The following is a 17,851-nucleotide window of genomic DNA, read 5'->3' as shown; positions in this document are numbered from 1 at the left end:
ATAGTACTCCAAAGTGTAACACTACCAGCTGCCCCTTTAACTCGTTGAAGGAGTTTAGGTGCACGCCAAGCGAAGAAAACCAACCCGAAAGAGTTCTATTCGTGTGCGGACGGGTGTGTGTTTTGTGTGCTGAGCTGTGCGTTGTCCACAACACTCAGCGTAAATTGGAACAAGCCAATTGGCAGACCAACCCGAGATTTCGGAGACAGTCGATGGAGACTTCCGGGGGCCAAGGATACGCGTTGGTGGCTGTTGGGTCAAGGCATCACCCCAAGTGTGCGTACAGCTTTCGACTCTGCTGAAGTAGATGTTCTATATGCATCCCTTGGTACAAATACACGCATAGGTGGTTTCGCTGTCCTTTGCCTTGCAGCTTTGTTTGGCCAGCTGCTCGCCATCGGGTCACTTCCTCTCTCCATCTCCACAGCTGATGGCGATCGCCGCACACGGAAGGCTCATTCGGCCATTTCTAAGGTAATCTGTGGGCATAGGCTGGGCCTCTACCTCCCCGTTCAGGTGTTTCGTTACTGCAGGCATGCTCCTGTGACATGCAATCTACGGATGCAAATCGAGTGCTATGCCTGCTGCAGCACATCAACGACAGAGAGCTGAGACGGCTGGAGCTACCCAGTCTTCTTTCGGCCTTACTTCTACCTGTAGCATTACTGGAAGACCAAGGGGGACACAGCAGAGGCAGCAGCAGCAGCAGCAGCAGCACAGAGGCTCTGCCGGTGCATCAGCAGGCTCTCGTAATACGCGGCGCAGCTTCGTTGGTGTTGCAGCAGTGGATGTTGCTAGCAGCGGATGCTCTTCAGTTGCTGCGGCGTCTTCTTCACCCAGAAAAGCAAGCCCATCGGCGCAGCCATAGCATCACCGAACATCACCAGCTAGTGGGGAGGCAACAGCAGGATTCCAGAAGGAAAAGGGTTCGTACAGCCGGCTCCCGCAGACAAGATGACAGAGAAGAGAGGCAGGAAGATGCAGACGAGGCAGCAGAGGCAATATGGGAGCGAACAGCAGTACGCTGTTGGCCTTCACTGCATCCTCCCTCCTCAGCTAACGAGTCCGAACAGGCTTGCAGAGATTGCAACACCTAAATGAAGCAGGCACCAAGTTGTACACCTCTGTGTATGTTGTGCTACTGTTGCAGCATCTCCAGCTGCAACAGCAACACAATCAAGGAGAGGAGGAGTCTCAACAACGCCTAAGACGATTGGGCAGCGTCTTCGCCAATCATCTGCTTGAGGCAGAGTCAAGTGTGAGTGCCAGCAGGGACAGCGCCAGCCTATTGCTGCAACGGGGAGCTCCAGACCTCTTCAATGCTTGCTGGGCTGCTGTGGCCACTCCTCTTCGCTCCGGAGAGAGTCATCCTGAGCAGCAACAGCAGCATCAAGTCGGTTCGCACGAAAGGCTTCTTGCTGCAGCCGGGGAAACTCGTGCTCCTGGCATGTCATGGAGGCGGTGGGCGTTCGGCGGCCCTGACAACCATCTCCCGTTCCCCTCAGCAGCAGCAGCTTCCAGCGCAGCAGCGGCTGTTCCAGTTGAAAAAACTGCCTCAGCAGCAGCAGGTGATTTAGCAGGGGACGGAGTAGAAGACCCAGAAGTTGAGTCTGCTGACTTTGCAGATATGTGGGACCCTCTTCCAGACGAGGAGCAGCAGGAAACTTACGAGGCACAACAGCAGCAGCAGCTGCAGCAGCAGTCAGAACAGGGCGATTGTGTAAAACAGGCGCAGCATATCAATGAAGGACCGAAATGCGCTCGAAGAAAATGCGTGAGCAGCAGCTGCCGCTGCTAGTGCTGCCTGCATGCACCAGGAGACGGTTCAAGGGATCTCTTCTTGGCTAATGCTCCTTCCTTCTAATAATGTTTGTTTCCCACGTCTGTTGCAGTACGGCCACGGTGTACAGCTGGACATCAACATATCACGAAGAACAGCAAGCAGCAGCAGCAGCAATAATACGGCCTTTCCCAGACTGCTCAACACTACGGGCAAGAGTGCAGGTCCTCCGCGCCGACTCCATGCTGCGACGCACCTAGTACTAACAAGTGCTGAAGTTTATGAGGTATGTCGTCCCATAGAACCTGAACCGTTTGCCGCTGCTACCGGTGCAGCTGCTGGTAAGAATCATCCTTTGGCATGGGTAAGCGTGCCGGTGCTGCCTCTGCTGTCACGCAGCTGTACGGCATTCACCCCGTTGCTAAGCTTTACTGGTGGATGCAGCAGCAGCTACTTGTTTCTGGTAGCAAGCAGGCGTGGAACCTGCTTCACAAGCCAGCAGCGGCTGTTACAGACGTCCGCAGCGCTGTTACAGAAAGAATTTTAAATAAACTCTCTTCCAGCTCCGGGCCCTTGTATACTGCTTCTGCAGCAAACAAAAATGGTGGACAACAGCACAGTACAGTGCTGGGGGCTCCGTGTCCCCGTGGGGACTGGGAGGGAGAATTTACACTCTACACTGAGGCTGAGCTGCAGCAGCAGCAGCAGCAAGACAGCAGCAGCCGCAGGCGCAGAAGCGGGGATATTATGGGCAGCGGCGAGTACGTGGAGGTGCTGCGAGGCATCTTCGACAGCAGCAGCATGCAGCAGAGGGCCACGCAAACACGCCTCACTCAAATGCCAAGGGAATCGGTAAGACACTTTCATTGCCGTGCTGCTCTTGCTGTTGTCTCTGTTGTCCCTATTGCCGCTGCTGCACGCGAAAGCAAGCACAGCATCACGTTGCTCTACTTCTCCCTGGTTATCAATAATTGGTGCGGCTTGTGGCTGTAGAAGTGCAGCTGCATTAGTGTGCTGTTTCGCGCACCCCGGGCTCTTTCTTGGTGCACTTAAAGCCACTTGCAACCCCTTTGCTGAGCTGCAGTTGTGTTCTACGTTTGCGTATTTTTGCTTCTCCTGCTGCTGCATGCGCCTTAGGAAGCTTCGAGCACTTCCCGGTTGGGGAACAGCCGGCGAGCTAGCGGGCGGAGTGCCCCTTCTTCAGAGGCATCTCTTGAGGCACTAGCCTACGGGGACTTCCCTGACTTTGACAGCTGCCCCACAGAATTTAGCGACGACAAGCAGCAACAGCAAGAGGGGAAGCATCAGCAGGAGGGGAAGCAACAACAGCACCAGCAACATCACCACGAGGCTCATGGAACAGCCGTTACCTCTCTCAGGCTTAGACAACTTCTGCAGCAGTATGCTCTCACGCACCCTGATGTGTCAGACCCCGAATTGCCGGGCGGAGAGTCACCGGCCCAGCAGCAGCAACAACAGCACCAAGACCAGCAGAACGCATCCACAATTCCATTAAGTCGGCTGTTGCCGATAGGCCGCATTGACCCCCGCACAGCCTGTTGCACATTTTCCCACCTGCTGTCACTACACAGGCACGGCTCAATTAAGCTGCAGCAGCAACCACAAGTCTTGCCCATGCCCTCAAACAAGCCTTATCCCGAGCTTTTTGTACACGTGACGCAACAGTGGCGTAGAGCAGGTGAGTCTGAAGGGGTCCAGCAGAGACGCGAGGGCATGTCACCACAGCAGCTTGAGCAGGAGCAGCAACCAAGGTGCAACACCTCTGCGGGGTGAGCAGCAGCGGCACGACCACCAGCAGACACAAGGATCGCCCTGTGCCGTCACGCATATAAAATATAAGTGCCTTATATTTTCCCAAAGCAGAAACACCACGAGGAAGATGAACATCAGCGGCAGCAGCAGAAGGCGTCGGCACGAGGCGGTAACCAGCCTACTGACGTTACTCTGGGAGCGAACTGAAGTCGTAAAGCCCCCAGAACCCCATAATGGTGCCCTGTCACACTAGCTGCTATGTGGTACGTTTCTCCAAAGCTCTTGTTTGAGATATCCGCTCCTTCTGCCTATCCTGTTCGGTCGCTGCTACTGTGTCACTCCGCTTCTATTCATGCTGGCGACGATAGTGGTGCGGCAGCTGCGTTCTGTCCTTGAAATCCCATCAGGCACCATGGTCTGGAGGACCGCACCAACAGCTGTTCGGATGAGCATTTTGCTTGAGTTTCCGGATATATGGTTTCTACCGTTGGGCGTGCGGCTATGCTGCTCTGTGTACACAAAATATCTGTCCGCAAGCGCGCAACTCCTTTCCCGCGCAGAAGTGTTGATCTGCAATCCAAACTTGCAGCTCCATTCACTTTTCTGCGCTTCTGCGCTTGCGAACGCATGCATGCTGTTTGCATGCATGCGTTCGCATGCATGCAAACATACATAGCTTGCTCTTCACAAGGACTAAAGCACCCCAGTGGCCGTTCCCCAAGCGCACTTTCTCGTGTATGCATCTTTGATTAGACAAAGTAGGTCTGCTGGGAGCGCTAAGAAGCGTCCTTAAAACGACCCTACCTGCCCTCGTAACAAGCATGGACCAGTCTGGCATTAGCAAGAGCAGAAATAGTTGAGTCCTGATGCGCTAGGCAAAACAGATCGTCGGCTATCTGCAGCCAGCTGCTGTAGCCGGCTGCAGCTAGCAAGTCGCTGCTACCCAACGAGCACACGTTCCTCGAAAGCTGCAACTGGCAGCAAGATTGCTCATTTTCTTCGCATACAGCTGGCACAGTATGTCTTAACAGGAAGACGAATCCCATAAGCTGCAGTTGCCGCATGAAGTCCATTTTGCCCTTGCTGGGAATTCAGGGGAGGCTGCCGGCTAGCGGCGGCAGCTACCTCCCTGTCGCGGACCTGTGGACTCAATATGTCCACGTGCAGCTAACTCCGGTGGCCAGACAGGCAAGGAGATTCAAAGCCCGAGAGAGGCACGCGGCTGCTCCTTTCACCTTCCCTGCCTCCCGAGTGTCCCCTCGTGAGGTTTAGCCCCTTGACTCTCGACGGGTTCTTTTCGAGACAGCATGGTCAGTAGACGCAAAGCTGCTGCCAACTGCTTCTCCACACTCATCACGGAGAAGGGAGGAATCTGACCAGAACAGTCATGCGAGAGATGCCCCAGTCACAGATACAGTGTCAATTAGAGGTCACCGACACAAAGGTGCAAGGCTGACCAGCAACCATACCAGTTGCCTAGCTAGCCAGCTGGCTAGGTTGGGAGTAAATAGCCAGGTGGCTGGCTGTAGACCTTGCAAGCTTACGTGCACGAACAGAGTGGTGACTCCGCTAGTTTGCCCCTCCTGCAAACTCTTGAAACTGCAGTCAAATCGAGCCACACACATCAGCACCAGCGGGGGAGAGAGATGAAACGGCAGCTGGCGAGTCCTGTGAAACTATGAAGCAAAATATGCAACTTGTGAGAGTGAAAGACTCACTACACAAAATTGCAAACGAAACAACCCGCGTCTTCGGAAACACTACACGGGAAACCCTGCCGTCTGAGGTCAGCAGCAACAGGCTGAACGGAGCCCACAGCAGCAACCAGCGAAACGCACACAAGGTAACCGCAAGTATTCCTACGGAATTAGAATGCACTTTGACACACGCAGGGTAGAAGTCTTCAGGGAAGCTTCTAAGAAGGACTCAATTACTGTAAATAAACAGCGGGTAACTTCTTATTTCCTCTTGATTTTACTACAACTAGTTGTTCTCAAAGAAAACATCCGCTCCGCTGACCTCCAGACAAAGTGATGAACACAGGCAAGCCTCTAGAGGCAATGAATCCGTGATAACGTCAGTAGCAGGACGACAGCCACGGCTGTCCGTACAAGGAAAACGGGCATCTTCACACCACAACAGCGGCACCAGAGAGGGCAGCAGTAACAAAACCGGCAAGGCCTCCCGACGGTTTCCGTTCAGGCATCCCGAGGGTTTCCAGTACGGCAAGTGTGATCAAGGGCTGCGTAATGAAGAAGTGGAAGATACCGAAATTAGTCGCTTTACCATTTTTTGCAAGCATTTCAAGTCGCCAGCTGTCGCTGTGCATGCTAACTCCGAAGTGCAAGGCCAATGCCAGTGGTTCTTCAGTCATGTCTGCTGCAGATTCTGTTAGGCCTTCTTCAGGCTCCAACTGGGGTTCTCGAGCACCACGAAATGTGGTACCCGTAGCGGGCTCAAGAAAACTTCTCCTTTGGTTCCTTCTACGGAGCGCACCATGGATCCGAGGCACAGCATCTGTAGTTGCCGCCGCTGAAACTTCCAAAACTTCCCAGCCGCAAAGTTCAAATATCCCCGAAGAGTCAATAGGGTCAGTCCCCACGGGAGCGCCAGGGACCGGGAGACCTGGGGAGGAAACCCGATCTCTGACATGTTCACCCTCCATGCAGGAGCAAGCAGTCTGGGGGATATTTCGTTGGTGACTCGGAGACGGAGCAGAACAGGTCTGCTCTCCACTAAGAGCTGCTGCAACTTGTTTCACAAGGGTGGCGGAGGGGTTCTCGGAAACGTCGCCAAATGGGCCGAAACCAGTCAAGTAGAGACGGAGAAGCGGGGGACCCTTTAGGACGCGACCTCTAGATCTTCCCATTGTTCAGGGGAGGGTTTTCAGGCAGACACTCTAAATCCAACTATGACGAAACAGAATATCCTACGCGGTAAGCAATGCTGAGAGGCTGCATGCAGGCGATAAGGAGAAAAGAAGGCAGAAGGCAATACGGCGAAGTCGACTGCTAATAAACACACATGTTCGCGCAACCCCACGAGTCCCCGATCACTGACAAGGCGGAAAAGTGCAGCTACTAATAAACTAACCAACCAAACCTGTCCGAACCAGGAATCGAACCTGGGTTTACACGGCCACAACGTGTTGTCCTAACCTCTAGTCGATTCGGACCAAGGGTCACTGGCCTATTGCAGCCGTCTCTAGGGTAGACTAAAGAGTTCGTAGGGCCTCTACAGCATTGCATTTTTCTTGGTGTAACAACTAAATATACACTTTCTTAATAATCTTTGACTTCAAAGCAGAACTGTAGCAAATAGATAGAGTAGTGTGGATTGTAGAGCTAAGCGCTGAGAAACGTCACTGGTCCGAATCGTCTAGAGGTTAGGACAACACGTTGTGGCCGTGTAAACCCAGGTTCGATTCCTGGTTCAGACATTCGTAGATATGTCAGCAGTGTATCTGCTGCTGACCGAGTAGTAAGATCAACTGATAAAAGCATGCATTCTTTTGCAAACTCCAGTGCCAGAGAAATGCAGGCCATTATTATTTGAGAATTGTATGTGCCCACTGGCTGTAGATTCGCCTCGCAGGTCCTATACAGCTATAGATCAATCTAGTTTTGACAGATGGCCATTAAACTCTGCTAGACTAGATGAGTTTCGTCTCCGCTGTGTCACTTCGCCGGTTGGTGGCAGCGATGAGAAGCCTTGGGCTTGTGTGTGTTCTGCCGGTCGGCGGACAGGACAGCCGCAACGAGTTTATCCTGACAACCTTGCTGAAGTTACAGTACCTCATAGAGCCCGCACAGTTCCCTGCCGAAGGAGGTGAAGAAGGGCTTGTGGAGTTCCCTCAGGCGGGTGACACCGGTGTGCCAAGTGACCCTGCGGAGCGAGCAGCAATGTCGGTGGTGCAAGAAGTAAAAACGCATAAAGACCAACTCAAGCTGCTTCAGAACCTAGTTGCATTCATGCTGCAGAGGGTGGGTGTTGCTCTAGAGTTGCAGGCCCTCTTCCGTGCAGGGGCAGAGGCAGTGTCCGAGCTGCTGCGTCTGTCTGAAACCCTCGCGGACGCCGCGAAGCAGGCATCACATGATCAAGCAAGTAAAAAGGTGGAGAAAACAACCGTTCACCTGCAGGCCGTAGAAAACGGGGAAGGACGGGTCAGGCGGGAAGAACCTTCCGAGATATCCCAAAACTTGTGGGCTAACAGCTAATTACCTTGTCACTTCTGGGTCGCAGTTGAAGACCCTATGCAGCATGCTGGGGCCCGTTACCCATGCACTTTCAACTATACTCTAATGTGGGAAAGGTAGGAAGTGTCAGGAGAGATAAATGGCGTTGGGAAGGGGAAGCCCCCTGCAATGGACTGGACCCTGGGTGTGTTGTTGTGACACCGGGCGCAGCAAGGAGGCACTTCACACAGTGCAGGCCCAAGTAGAAAAGGTAATCGTGTCAGTGCAGAGCTTCTATGGGAAAGAACAGACTGAGGAGAGGAGGAAAACCGAGGAGTTCTTGCAAGCCCTCTTAGCTCCAGAAGGTCCCACGGGGGCAGACGTCGTTGCTGCAGCTGCCGTAACGGCCAGCAGAAGCGGCAGCAGGGCGTTATTGGGGGAGCAGCTGGATAGGAGCCGCCAAGCCCTGATGGAGGTGGAAAGACGCAATGAGGTGCTCGCCTCCCAAGTGCAGGAACTAAAGGAAAAGATCCGTGGGGAGGAGCAAAATGCAGATCGACTCAGCAAGCAGTTGCTTCTGCTGGGAGGTTCTCAGAACCCTGCGCTTGCTGCTACTGAGGAGCAGCAGCAGCGTGAAATGCAAGAACAGCTACGCCAGCTGTACATACAATACGCACGAAGGTCGGCTCTTTGCGACACGTTAACTGCATCAGTGGAGGCAATGGCTGGCCGAGCAGAGGCAGCAGCTGCTCAGAACAGGCTTCGCCTGCAGGAGGCCATGCAGCAGCTGCAGTTGGAGCAAGCTGCAGCAGCATCCGCCACCGAGACCCATACTAATGTAAGACACAAACCCAACTGCACCTTATCTGAGGCAAGCACATCCAACCCTGTTTATTCCGTGCCCATGAGAGTGGGCGCCTGCTGCTGCTGCGCCCCGGAATGTGGATGCACCGGATATGGGTTCGGAAGCAGCAGTAGAAGCGAGCTTGGCAGCCGCAGCTCACATACATTCCCCCTAGAAGTCTGCAGGCCTGCAAGTACCCTATAAATTATTGATGCCCCCTAATAAACGTCTTCTGTAACTCCCTGAGTGCCGTGTTATTGCGTGTTTGCGAGCTGCTCTTGCTGCAGTGTGTAGACACCCTCTGCGGGGCACTGTCGGAGGACATGGGTCTCACCCTGGCCTCCTCTGAACAGCTGTGTACAGAAGGGAGTGAGCTCGACCTTACTTGCATATAATCGCTTAATCTATGGCGTGACGCGCTGCGGCTGCCTTCTCATTTCCCTTATATGTGTAGAAATTGTGTATTTCACAACGAAGACGTGATATGCTATTGACCAGCGCACGGCTACCGTTCAGCAGGTGCAGGGGAGCTACGTTGGCAGAAGCTGCTCATTCAGTACAAAAGACGACCTCAGGTGTCCTCAAGCAAGGAAAAAGTAACAAACTCTCCCATAAGGATTTGAAAAACGACCTTATTGTTTCTGCTCGCGTATTGCTAGCCTTTGTCTTTTGGCTGTGCCGCTGACCGCTGGCAACCTCCCCGACGTACAGTTCGGGTGGCAGGATGCTTCTTACTAGAAGAAAGCGCTACTTTGGTCTTAGACACTTTATGGTTTGCCGTGACTACGTGCTTTTGTCGTGTCTTCTTCTCCTTCCCGGCTTTGGTTTCCCTGTCTCTGTTAGCGCTGCTTGCCGCCGTTGCACTTGTACCATCGGGCACTTCAACACTTGCAGTTTCGGTCACTTGCGCTCGCTTCTTTTTGGCGAGAGACGCGGCGATGGCCCAGGATCGTCTCTTAGCCTTCATGGCTACTGCTCTGAGGGGCACAAGCAACAAAACAAGACACCCAATCACTCGGAAGAGGGTTAATTTCCAGAGGCAGCACCTGAAAGTCGCAAACTTCTAGGTGCATAGTGTGGACACGGCTCTACCGTTCTACCTTGCAATCGGCCGTATGGGCTTCCGACGACGGCGAGACCCCGTTAGCTTCTGGAGAGGTGCATTACTCCTGTAGTTCTGATGTCCCTTGACCTTCAGATTGCGAGTTAGCTTAGATCTTAAAAACGATGGAATTTTGCTGTTGGGGCTCTTCTGCATTATCTGCACTATTGGGCGTAGTCTGGGAACGTCTTCCAACGTGAAAAATGTCAGCGCCTAAGGGAGCCACCGTATAAAAAGATACGAATACAAACAATCGAAAACCGGAAAGTAAAGTTTCACAGACAAATACAAAGCTGCAAGTAAATCAACCACAGATACAGCAAAAGGAGCACATCCAACAAACCAAAGGACGCGTAAGCAATCTATACACACCAGGGTTGAGTAGAACACCATAAAAGAATCCGCTGGAGTCGCCGTAGGGTCCCGTACACCAGTGGGCACACTACTGCAGTAGAAAGGCTCACCTTCCCCTCCTTGCCAGCTCTGCCAGTTCTGCCAATTCGGTGAATATACACCGAAGTGGAAGCGGGTAGGTCAAAGTTAATTACGAGGGCAACGCCTTTAAAGTCGATGCCGCGGGCCACGAGGTCAGTGCAAATCAGGAACCATATCTAAGAGCACGCAACATGCACATAACCAAAAAAAATGTAGATATTGTCTTTAAGCCTGCAGCTCCACGCCTCTGAGCAGCCACCGGCATGCTGCGTGTTGTTGCCCTCTCTCGCCGTCTATTGGGCGTGCGCAGCCGCCAGACAGTTTACTGGGTGTTTCGGGCAAGCAATACAAGGTTCACCGCTACCGGCTACAACATTGGCATACAAAAGCATGCGCGCATCCATGCACACACTGTAACGATAAGCTGGTGAACCGGCCCCACCTTTCCGATTCTGAAAGCGTCCACGGTTGCATCCCTCTGCTGTTTGCTTTTTGCCGCATGCAATAAGTCTACTGGCATGCCGTCAGAAAGCATTTCCTTCAACAACTCACTTGCCCGTTCTTGCGTCTACGTATCCAACCACAAACACACAGCAAGACACCTACAAGGGAGCACACCTATCGCCGCAATGCGCGTGCAAGTAGGCCAATAATATGCAAAGGGCCCTCGCACTAGACTGGAATAGTTGGCGACGTATATGCGCACAGATAATAATAATAAATCAAGAGAGTTTGAACGCATGAAACGATAAATGCAGACGCAAATGCAGTCCACAGATGACGCCGTGGTGACCCGAGGTACACTTGCCCGCAACTGCTGCATCAAGAGCTACATAACTAGGTGGAACAGCCGAGCAATGAATGAGAGGTGCACACACTCATGCAATGAGCTTTGTGCGTGCATATGTCTAGACGTGCCTCAACGAAGATCAAACAGGGGGGTATGAGCCGTCTCTCCAGGCGAAGTGTCTTCAGCGCCCAGAGCTTGCCAGCCTCAGTTGTGCAGAATACCAACTCCTGCTCAATTTGAGGAGCCGCGGCGCTGGCCCTCCCTGTGCGCACAAGCAGGAGGACACAAAACCAGTCTCGTGCGCATGTTCGAACTTGAGCACCATTGGCTGCTACAGCAGCACCATCAGCTACAGTCGCACGCACCGTGCCGCAGGAGGGTTCATTCATGATTCATTCATGAACACTGCAATACAAAATGCAGCAGCAGGCTAACATGCAAAAGCAGCGTAAAACTGCCTTGATGTCTCTGCAGCTTGACACAGACGTTGGAACCGCGCCTTCTGGTTTCCCCATACGGAGATAACTGCAGGCCTCTGAGCTTGTACCCACCGACACTCAGGTGGACAGCACCGTAAGCGATCGACTCGGCCAGGAGCACTACAGAAGGAGGTAGCGTAGCGGAAAAGAGACAAATATGCAATCGCTTCGTGCTCGATGCTGCGCTCTTAAGCTCGGAAAGGATTGCATCGACTTGGGGAGAAAAGCTGAGACAACCGGCAGCCCATCCAATACAGGCAAGTGAGATCAACAACACAGCTAGGCACCCTTGAGGGGACGGTGGGTCGAGCAAAATCAAAGGGTGCACAACAAGTGCACTAATATGCGCAACAAACTCAGCAGCAGCAACCACTCCAGCGCAAAGGCCTCGTGGATATCTAAAAACAATTTTGCGACCCACTCTGAATCAAGAAGCCGATCTGCCTCGTCGAGAACAAGATGGTTGCAGTCCGTCAGCAACAGCTGAAGAAGCAGTACAACAGCCCCCCAGATGCCGGTTAGTGAACTCGGATTCTTTCAGCGGTGATATCAGTTGCTTCTTCAACTGCTCCCCTCCTCAAGGTATCTGTCTCATATAGTGTGGGTTCACTGCAACTATGGGTCACGTTGTAGAGACAATTCCTTACCCTCTTCTCCCTTAGCAACGTCAACAGAGCCAAAGGAGTCGCGAAAACAGCATCCGCAGCGCCGTATCGAGCCCCTGGATGTGACTGAGGAAATGCAGCTTTGAAGCCTGTGCCGTCTGAGCCGAACGCAAGCCGCAGGACGTTCCACAGAAAACGGATGCACACGCTTTTCCCTATGGTTGCTAAAAGGTTTGGGAATATCACTGCCTGAACAAAGCATCTATCCTGGTATGCAGCCAAGTATGTCAACATGCAAACTTTCACTATATCGCTATTTTGGGTTGGCAGTAAAACCTTCACTACGGAAACACAGGCTGCAGTTCAGCGTATACACCATTGCTGCACTTATTGCGGCTAGCGCTGCTGCATTGCCTGTTTAGAATGCAATACATGCCTGTAAGCTTTTCGAAGGTCCTGAGGCTCTGTCTTGCCAACTCCCGAGTAGGAGACAGAACAACCAACCGGCCGAATGCGTTTCGAGGAGCCTGAATGAGCCAGTTAATGCAAGCACCCGGCATCCGATTCACGTTCTAACACTCCGCTCCACTGCAGCCTAAGCAGGCACGCCGTGTGGAGCATGTACACACAAATGACGGTGCATGTAGGTAGCATGCTGCTCAAAAGCAGCGCGTCGGAGCTGGAAGCAGATCAAGCAAACGCACGAACACGAAACGAAACAAGAAGCCGCCAGAGGAACTATTGAACAAGGGGATTGCAGAACACGAATAAGTGTCACCAAACCTTTAAACAGGCAATAAGAGGAAGCAGGAAAGCAAGGGTCTTCCCGCTACCGGTCGGGGCCGAGGCCAGCATGTGGTGTCCTTTCAGCAGTAGAGGCAGCGCCTGCAGTGCACATGGAAACACATATTTTATATAAGCAGCTGTTGGTGGGCCAGTTATTTTTTTTGAGGGACTGTCGTTTGACAAACATCAACACACCACCCGTATTTTCATAAACTAGACGATTTCCTGGCGGCAGCACCACAGAAAACCTGTACTGTAGCTTGAGGTGCCACACTTTGAGTAGGGAAGATGACTTTACCAAGATACAAGGTGCATGCAGATATCAGTTTGGAAGTTCTAGGTTAGGCATAGGCAGCCGGCAGGTGGGTGCCTCACCTGCATCTGAATGGGGGTCGGCTGCTTGTAACCAAGAGACTGCAGGCGGGAGACAAGCCAAGCGGGAAGCCTGCTAGGGCCCTCTTCAGAGTTTTGATCGCCATCGGAGAGGATGCCCCTGGCATCTGCTGTCGCTGTTCCGGAGGGCATCTGATCGCCAAAAGAAAGGAAAGGAGAGGGGACAACATTTAGGCCCTTTACGGCAATGGAGTGCCGAGCACGGACGCACTCCGCCGAGCAGGGCATCGCAGATTCTACTTGCCCCTTCGTCCTCCCATCCTCTGCAGGGGCTTTTTTCTGCTGCTGCGGTTCATGTGGCTGCTCTTCTCGTTGGTGCCGTTTTTGCAGCAGAGGGGAATCAAGGGAGGCGCTGCATTTGTGGAGGGACGCTCCCCTAGAGAGAAGCGCGAAAATGTTGTCCTGAACCATTTCTCGTCTGCAAAGCCCTCAGATTAGCTCTGGACTCCACTCGCTAGTCTACGACCGCAGCACCTTCGGCTTTTTAGGGCGGCAAGGTGCCCCTGCCCCTGAGCGGGGGCTTTACAAGACTAATAAACAATGAATCAACAGTAGAAGACCAAATATTTGAGCATAAAATATAAGTAAGAGCAGCTTTCCATCCTTAAACCATTTTCACCCCACGAGTGGCTTTGTGGGGCCCCCGTCGGACTGGGGCCCCAGGTCTGGCCCGTAGTGTTGCTGAGGCGGCAAGTTCATGTCTGGCAAGAAACAAAAAACATACACATATTGTAACACTGTTGTCGCCAGAAAAGACCGAATTTCTTACCACATTGTCACAATAGGGCCGCACGTCATACCCTGTGGCGTGCGGGTGGGTGGGTGTTTATATGAACTCTTTAGGGACTACAGATCAAGGTGTCGGCAGACTACACCGTACAACCAGCGCGTCGCACTCAGTATCATCCCTATAAACGTTCAAGAGCCAGCACTTAAGCGACCTTCTGCTGCGCTCTGAATTACAACTGGCACATAACCACTGCAGGAATCCTGCGGGTCTATCATGAGCTTCGCTGGGCTCAGCGGCTTCGACGGTTCAGGAGCTACCCCGTATGGCCAAGGGGCCCCTGCGCAGGGCTCCCTAGCAGCCACAGGCGATGCTGGAGCCGCGGGTGGCGTCGGTGAAGTGCGAGGCGTGGCAGACTTCTTCGGTGGAGGGGCGGCTCCTGGATTTGGAGGAGGCAAGAATGAGACATCTACTCCACCCATTTTTCACGCATACGATTGAGTTCACCTGCGGTCACAAAATTTAGATGCTCTGACCTTAGCTACGTGCTATTTATCGAGGCAGTCTAGCAGCTACTGCGAATGCATATGCCCTTATCTGTACCCTCTCCTCATTGTGTGTGTTCTGGGGCTGCAGAAGATTATTTTGGAGGCGGGGGCTTCCTGCAAACAGGGAATTTTCTTACACAGGCTCAGCAGCCCTCTGGGCCTCAGTTGTCCCTTATTCCCGTGAAGATAGGTTAGCCTCTATCTGTAGCTCTGATGCAGATACTTAATATTATTCACAAGACTCGACCGTAGTGGCTGGCACGCTGTTTCGCTGTTGTTTGCACTTTGCTGGAAGTCTGTGTTCATCGCTGTTGAGTTGTCGGTGTTACGCCGCATTGGTTTTGCGGGGTTTTATGATATACGATGCACGTCCTGCCTTTGTTTTGGCGTTGCAGCACACGTGTACAAGGCCTGGATGCAAGATCCGAGCTCGCTGCAAGTATCTTACTTCCCTTCTGGCCCCCTTCTCCATCTGGTGAAGCTTATCGGGGTAGTGGATGCTCCTTCCAGAGGTGAACAACGGTTTGTGTGCAAGCGTGCGATCTACATCTTCCAATAGGTCGACAGATTGTAAAAGTGTCATTCTTATACGTACCTGTTTATGCAGTCATTATCAGCGAATTGACTGGTATGGATGCACATCAGGGGGTCAGTAACTGGTTGAGGAGTCCCTGTAGATATGCACACAGAGGTAGGAGACGGTGCGCCTCTCAATCTTCGTTGTCCGTGGGCATTGTGCTTCTTACATGCAGAGACGCTTGAATCGGCACTGCAAAGCGCGCGGATTCAGTTTACCCTTGACGACTTCACTGGGAGGATAGAATGCGAATATACAGTGGGAGACGAGCTGACAGAGTACCGTCAAAACCAAATACTTGTAGGTCATTGCACTTCAGATTTGGCCCTTCCATTTATCCGTATGTTTTTCGCATCGCCTTCTGTTCGAATACTGCCACCCAGCCACTGGATTCTTACCACTGCCTGCCTCACAAAATGGCATCCAGCAAACTCCTTCTGTTCCTTCGTTTCCGTGGCGTTGCTGATCACTGTGGGGTTCCTTGGCTTCGGCATCATCACCTACCCCCTAAACACTGGTATTAGGTGCATCCATCCATCTGGGGGCTAGCTACTTAGTAACTTGCCTGTGTGCAAACACCGTGCAGCAACGACATCCTTTTAGATTTTCAGCTTGAGGTTCGGTGCAGGATGCCTTGTGTTGCGGGGGCCTAGTTACGATCTTCGGTTCTATCAATTTGCTTGGAAAAAGCGAGCCTTCCCTTCGTGTGCATGCAATACGGCAGACACAAACGGCAGGTACGAAATTCTGGGCGGGAAGTGCCGATATGAGGGTTGCGTGAACAATATTAGCCATGTATCCGTGTGGTTTTGCCTCCGTACTACTGATGCTGCTACTTTTGCTGCCGCAGCGGACCTCATTTATCACGAATCTGCTTGCCAAGCTGCTTATCTGCGCCTCAAGTATCCCAACGACGAGCCTGACGTCGTCCCGTCAACTGGCCAGCAACAGCCGATGAACTTGCCGCCGCCGCCGCAGCAGCAGCAGCAGCCATTCGGAGTCCCTCAGGTGAGAACTTCGTTAGTTTTATGTAGTGTGGTGCCTGGATCTATTGGACTTCTGCATCAGGTTCGTCTAGTGTTTATGTGTCTGCGTCGGTGCACAGCGAATTCAGGGGGCCGCGCACTCTGCCCAAACTGCTTTTCCATTTGGATAACGTTCAGCGGGAGCAGGCAACGACCACCTGAACTAGTGCTGGGCAGCCCCTCTAGTCTTCGCGCACAGAGAGGCACTTTGAAGAGAGCTCCCTGTACTTGCTTGCGTCAGCGCATATGCGCGTGCGCAGAGCGGCACGATGCTGAACGTAGGCAGAGCGGCACGGGCAGCTCAGAGATGCTGATATGCACATTGTACTTGAGCGTTTAGATCTCTTGTACTAGGGCAGTATCCTCTGTTTACACTATGCAGTGCGGAGTGCTGCCTTCACACGCCGCATGCTTTGACTATCAGGCCTTTGACTAACATCATAGCTGAGCATTGGGAATAGGGGAGAACGACGTCGAATGGCCGAAGCACCTGCATTGAATGTGCTTGACCGCCGGTTCGCTTGGTAATATGCTACCCCTTGTACCCAACTCTTCCGATAGTCCCCTTCGATGCCTCGTACAACCGGATGCTGAGGCGTTACACAGGCGAGACAGAAGGACTATTCCCTGCCGTGCAAAGGTAGTTTCTGATATTGGGAATGTAGCTTTGTCTTCGCTATCTATGCATTTGCTACTTTTGTAAGCTTTAGTTGTAGTTCAGATGCAACAACAGCACTGCAGAGTAGCAAAAGTAAAGGAGTGGGCGTGGCTTCCTGTAAATTACTCACAATAGTGAGCATATTGTACTGGACCGAATATAGAAGCCTTTTAATGACTTGCTGTTTCACCCGCCAGCAGCCAGACGCCACCGTATTACCCGCATATGCCAGTAGCTCCTTTTTTGATGCTTTCCGCTTGCTCCTTCCGACGACTCCTTTGAACTGTTATATAGAAGTCTTCATCTGCTAGCCTCATTATGTTCCGCGTACTTCCGTTTCATGATTTTCACTGCAGTCAAAACTTCCTTGCCTATCTGGGCCTTCGGAGGCTTGTTTACAGGTCACTGATCCGAATCGTCTAGATGTTCGGACAACAGTTAAATTCCTGGTTCGGACAGTCTCCCCCAGAATGCATGCACAATGTTTTTCTTTGCCAGTGTTCACTAGAGGCCAACCCAATGTTTTTTGCGGTCCAGCCCACTCCCTAACATTTCATTTGCTGTGGTCAAGTCGTTGGTGAAGTTGTATTTGTTGTTTGTGTATATATTTCGTATTCGTTTGCAGAGTGGGTGATGCGGGGTCTTTGGTTGTGGTTGCAGAGCTGTGGAGCCGAGGTGGCTATGAAAATGTTGGGATGGCAAGACGCGCTGTTGGAGTCGTGGGTTGGGGCAGCTAGGGGCTACGAATTCTGTGGCATAAAGTGTCGGAACCGGGAATTGAACCTGGGTTTACACGGCCACAACGTGTTGTCCTAACCTCTAGACGATTCGGAACAGTGGTCTGAAGGCAAGCCTGCGAAGGCGTAGCGACGCAGGGAAATTGTGAGCAACAGCGCGATGCGTTGCGTAGGCACAGGGATAATTGTCTCATTCGAACTCGAGAAGGTATATTTAGCAGTGCTCAACAAGGGCATGGTGGCTTGAGACGAAACAGGCATCGCGAAGAGGAAGCATTTCAGGGTTTCTACTGCACGCCATTGCTGTGTGGCAAGACAGATGTGGAGCAACAGCAGCAGGAGGCCCCAAAGCAGGGCAGCAACACAAGCAGAGGTAGCAGCAGCAACGGCAAAACGATGACACGAGTAGCGGCAGCA

The 17,851-nt window shown here is 52.5% G+C and overlaps 5 protein-coding genes across 5 annotated transcripts; 3 read left to right on the top strand and 2 right to left on the bottom strand.

The window, feature by feature from the left end:
- Positions 1–548: 548 nt before the first annotated feature.
- Positions 549–3,574, top strand: EMWEY_00042460 (hypothetical protein, conserved; the record flags this gene model as incomplete). Its single annotated transcript, XM_013482768.1, has 5 exons — positions 549–1,019; positions 1,151–1,720; positions 1,893–2,066; positions 2,180–2,632; positions 2,918–3,574. The coding sequence occupies 5 exons, from the start codon at positions 549–551 to the stop codon at positions 3,572–3,574; spliced, it is 2,325 nt and encodes a 774-aa protein (XP_013338222.1).
- Positions 3,575–5,681: 2,107 nt separating this feature from the next.
- On the bottom strand, positions 5,682–6,422 carry EMWEY_00042450 (chromatin organization modifier domain-containing protein, putative; the record flags this gene model as incomplete). Its single annotated transcript, XM_013482767.1, has 1 exon — positions 5,682–6,422. The coding sequence occupies one exon, from the start codon at positions 6,420–6,422 to the stop codon at positions 5,682–5,684; it is 741 nt and encodes a 246-aa protein (XP_013338221.1).
- Positions 6,423–7,209: 787 nt separating this feature from the next.
- On the top strand, positions 7,210–8,967 carry EMWEY_00042440 (hypothetical protein, conserved; the record flags this gene model as incomplete). The annotated part of the gene is made up of 3 exons (XM_013482766.1): positions 7,210–7,754; positions 7,960–8,566; positions 8,860–8,967. The coding sequence occupies 3 exons, from the start codon at positions 7,210–7,212 to the stop codon at positions 8,965–8,967; spliced, it is 1,260 nt and encodes a 419-aa protein (XP_013338220.1).
- Positions 8,968–9,227: 260 nt separating this feature from the next.
- EMWEY_00042430 (ATP-dependent RNA helicase, putative) lies at positions 9,228–14,371 on the bottom strand (the record flags this gene model as incomplete). Its single annotated transcript, XM_013482765.1, has 12 exons — positions 9,228–9,549; positions 9,673–9,887; positions 10,139–10,285; positions 10,552–10,677; positions 11,028–11,161; positions 11,451–11,605; positions 11,800–11,861; positions 12,026–12,250; positions 12,767–12,868; positions 13,145–13,580; positions 13,782–13,863; positions 14,104–14,371. 12 exons carry the CDS (start codon positions 14,369–14,371, stop codon positions 9,228–9,230), a joined length of 2,274 nt encoding a protein of 757 aa, XP_013338219.1.
- A 481-nt stretch (positions 14,372–14,852) lies between these two features.
- On the top strand, positions 14,853–16,353 carry EMWEY_00042420 (replication protein A2, putative; the record flags this gene model as incomplete). The annotated part of the gene is made up of 4 exons (XM_013482764.1): positions 14,853–14,949; positions 15,190–15,354; positions 15,865–16,022; positions 16,300–16,353. The coding sequence occupies 4 exons, from the start codon at positions 14,853–14,855 to the stop codon at positions 16,351–16,353; spliced, it is 474 nt and encodes a 157-aa protein (XP_013338218.1).
- Between the last annotated feature and the right edge of the window lie 1,498 nt (positions 16,354–17,851).

This window comes from Eimeria maxima, genomic scaffold, assembly GCF_000499605.1.
Source record: "Eimeria maxima Weybridge genomic scaffold, Emw_scaff760, whole genome shotgun sequence".
Lineage (NCBI taxonomy): Eukaryota > Apicomplexa > Conoidasida > Eucoccidiorida > Eimeriidae > Eimeria > Eimeria maxima.
The sequence above is the reverse complement of the archived record's forward strand: the minus strand, read 5'-3'. Positions and strand labels throughout refer to the sequence as shown.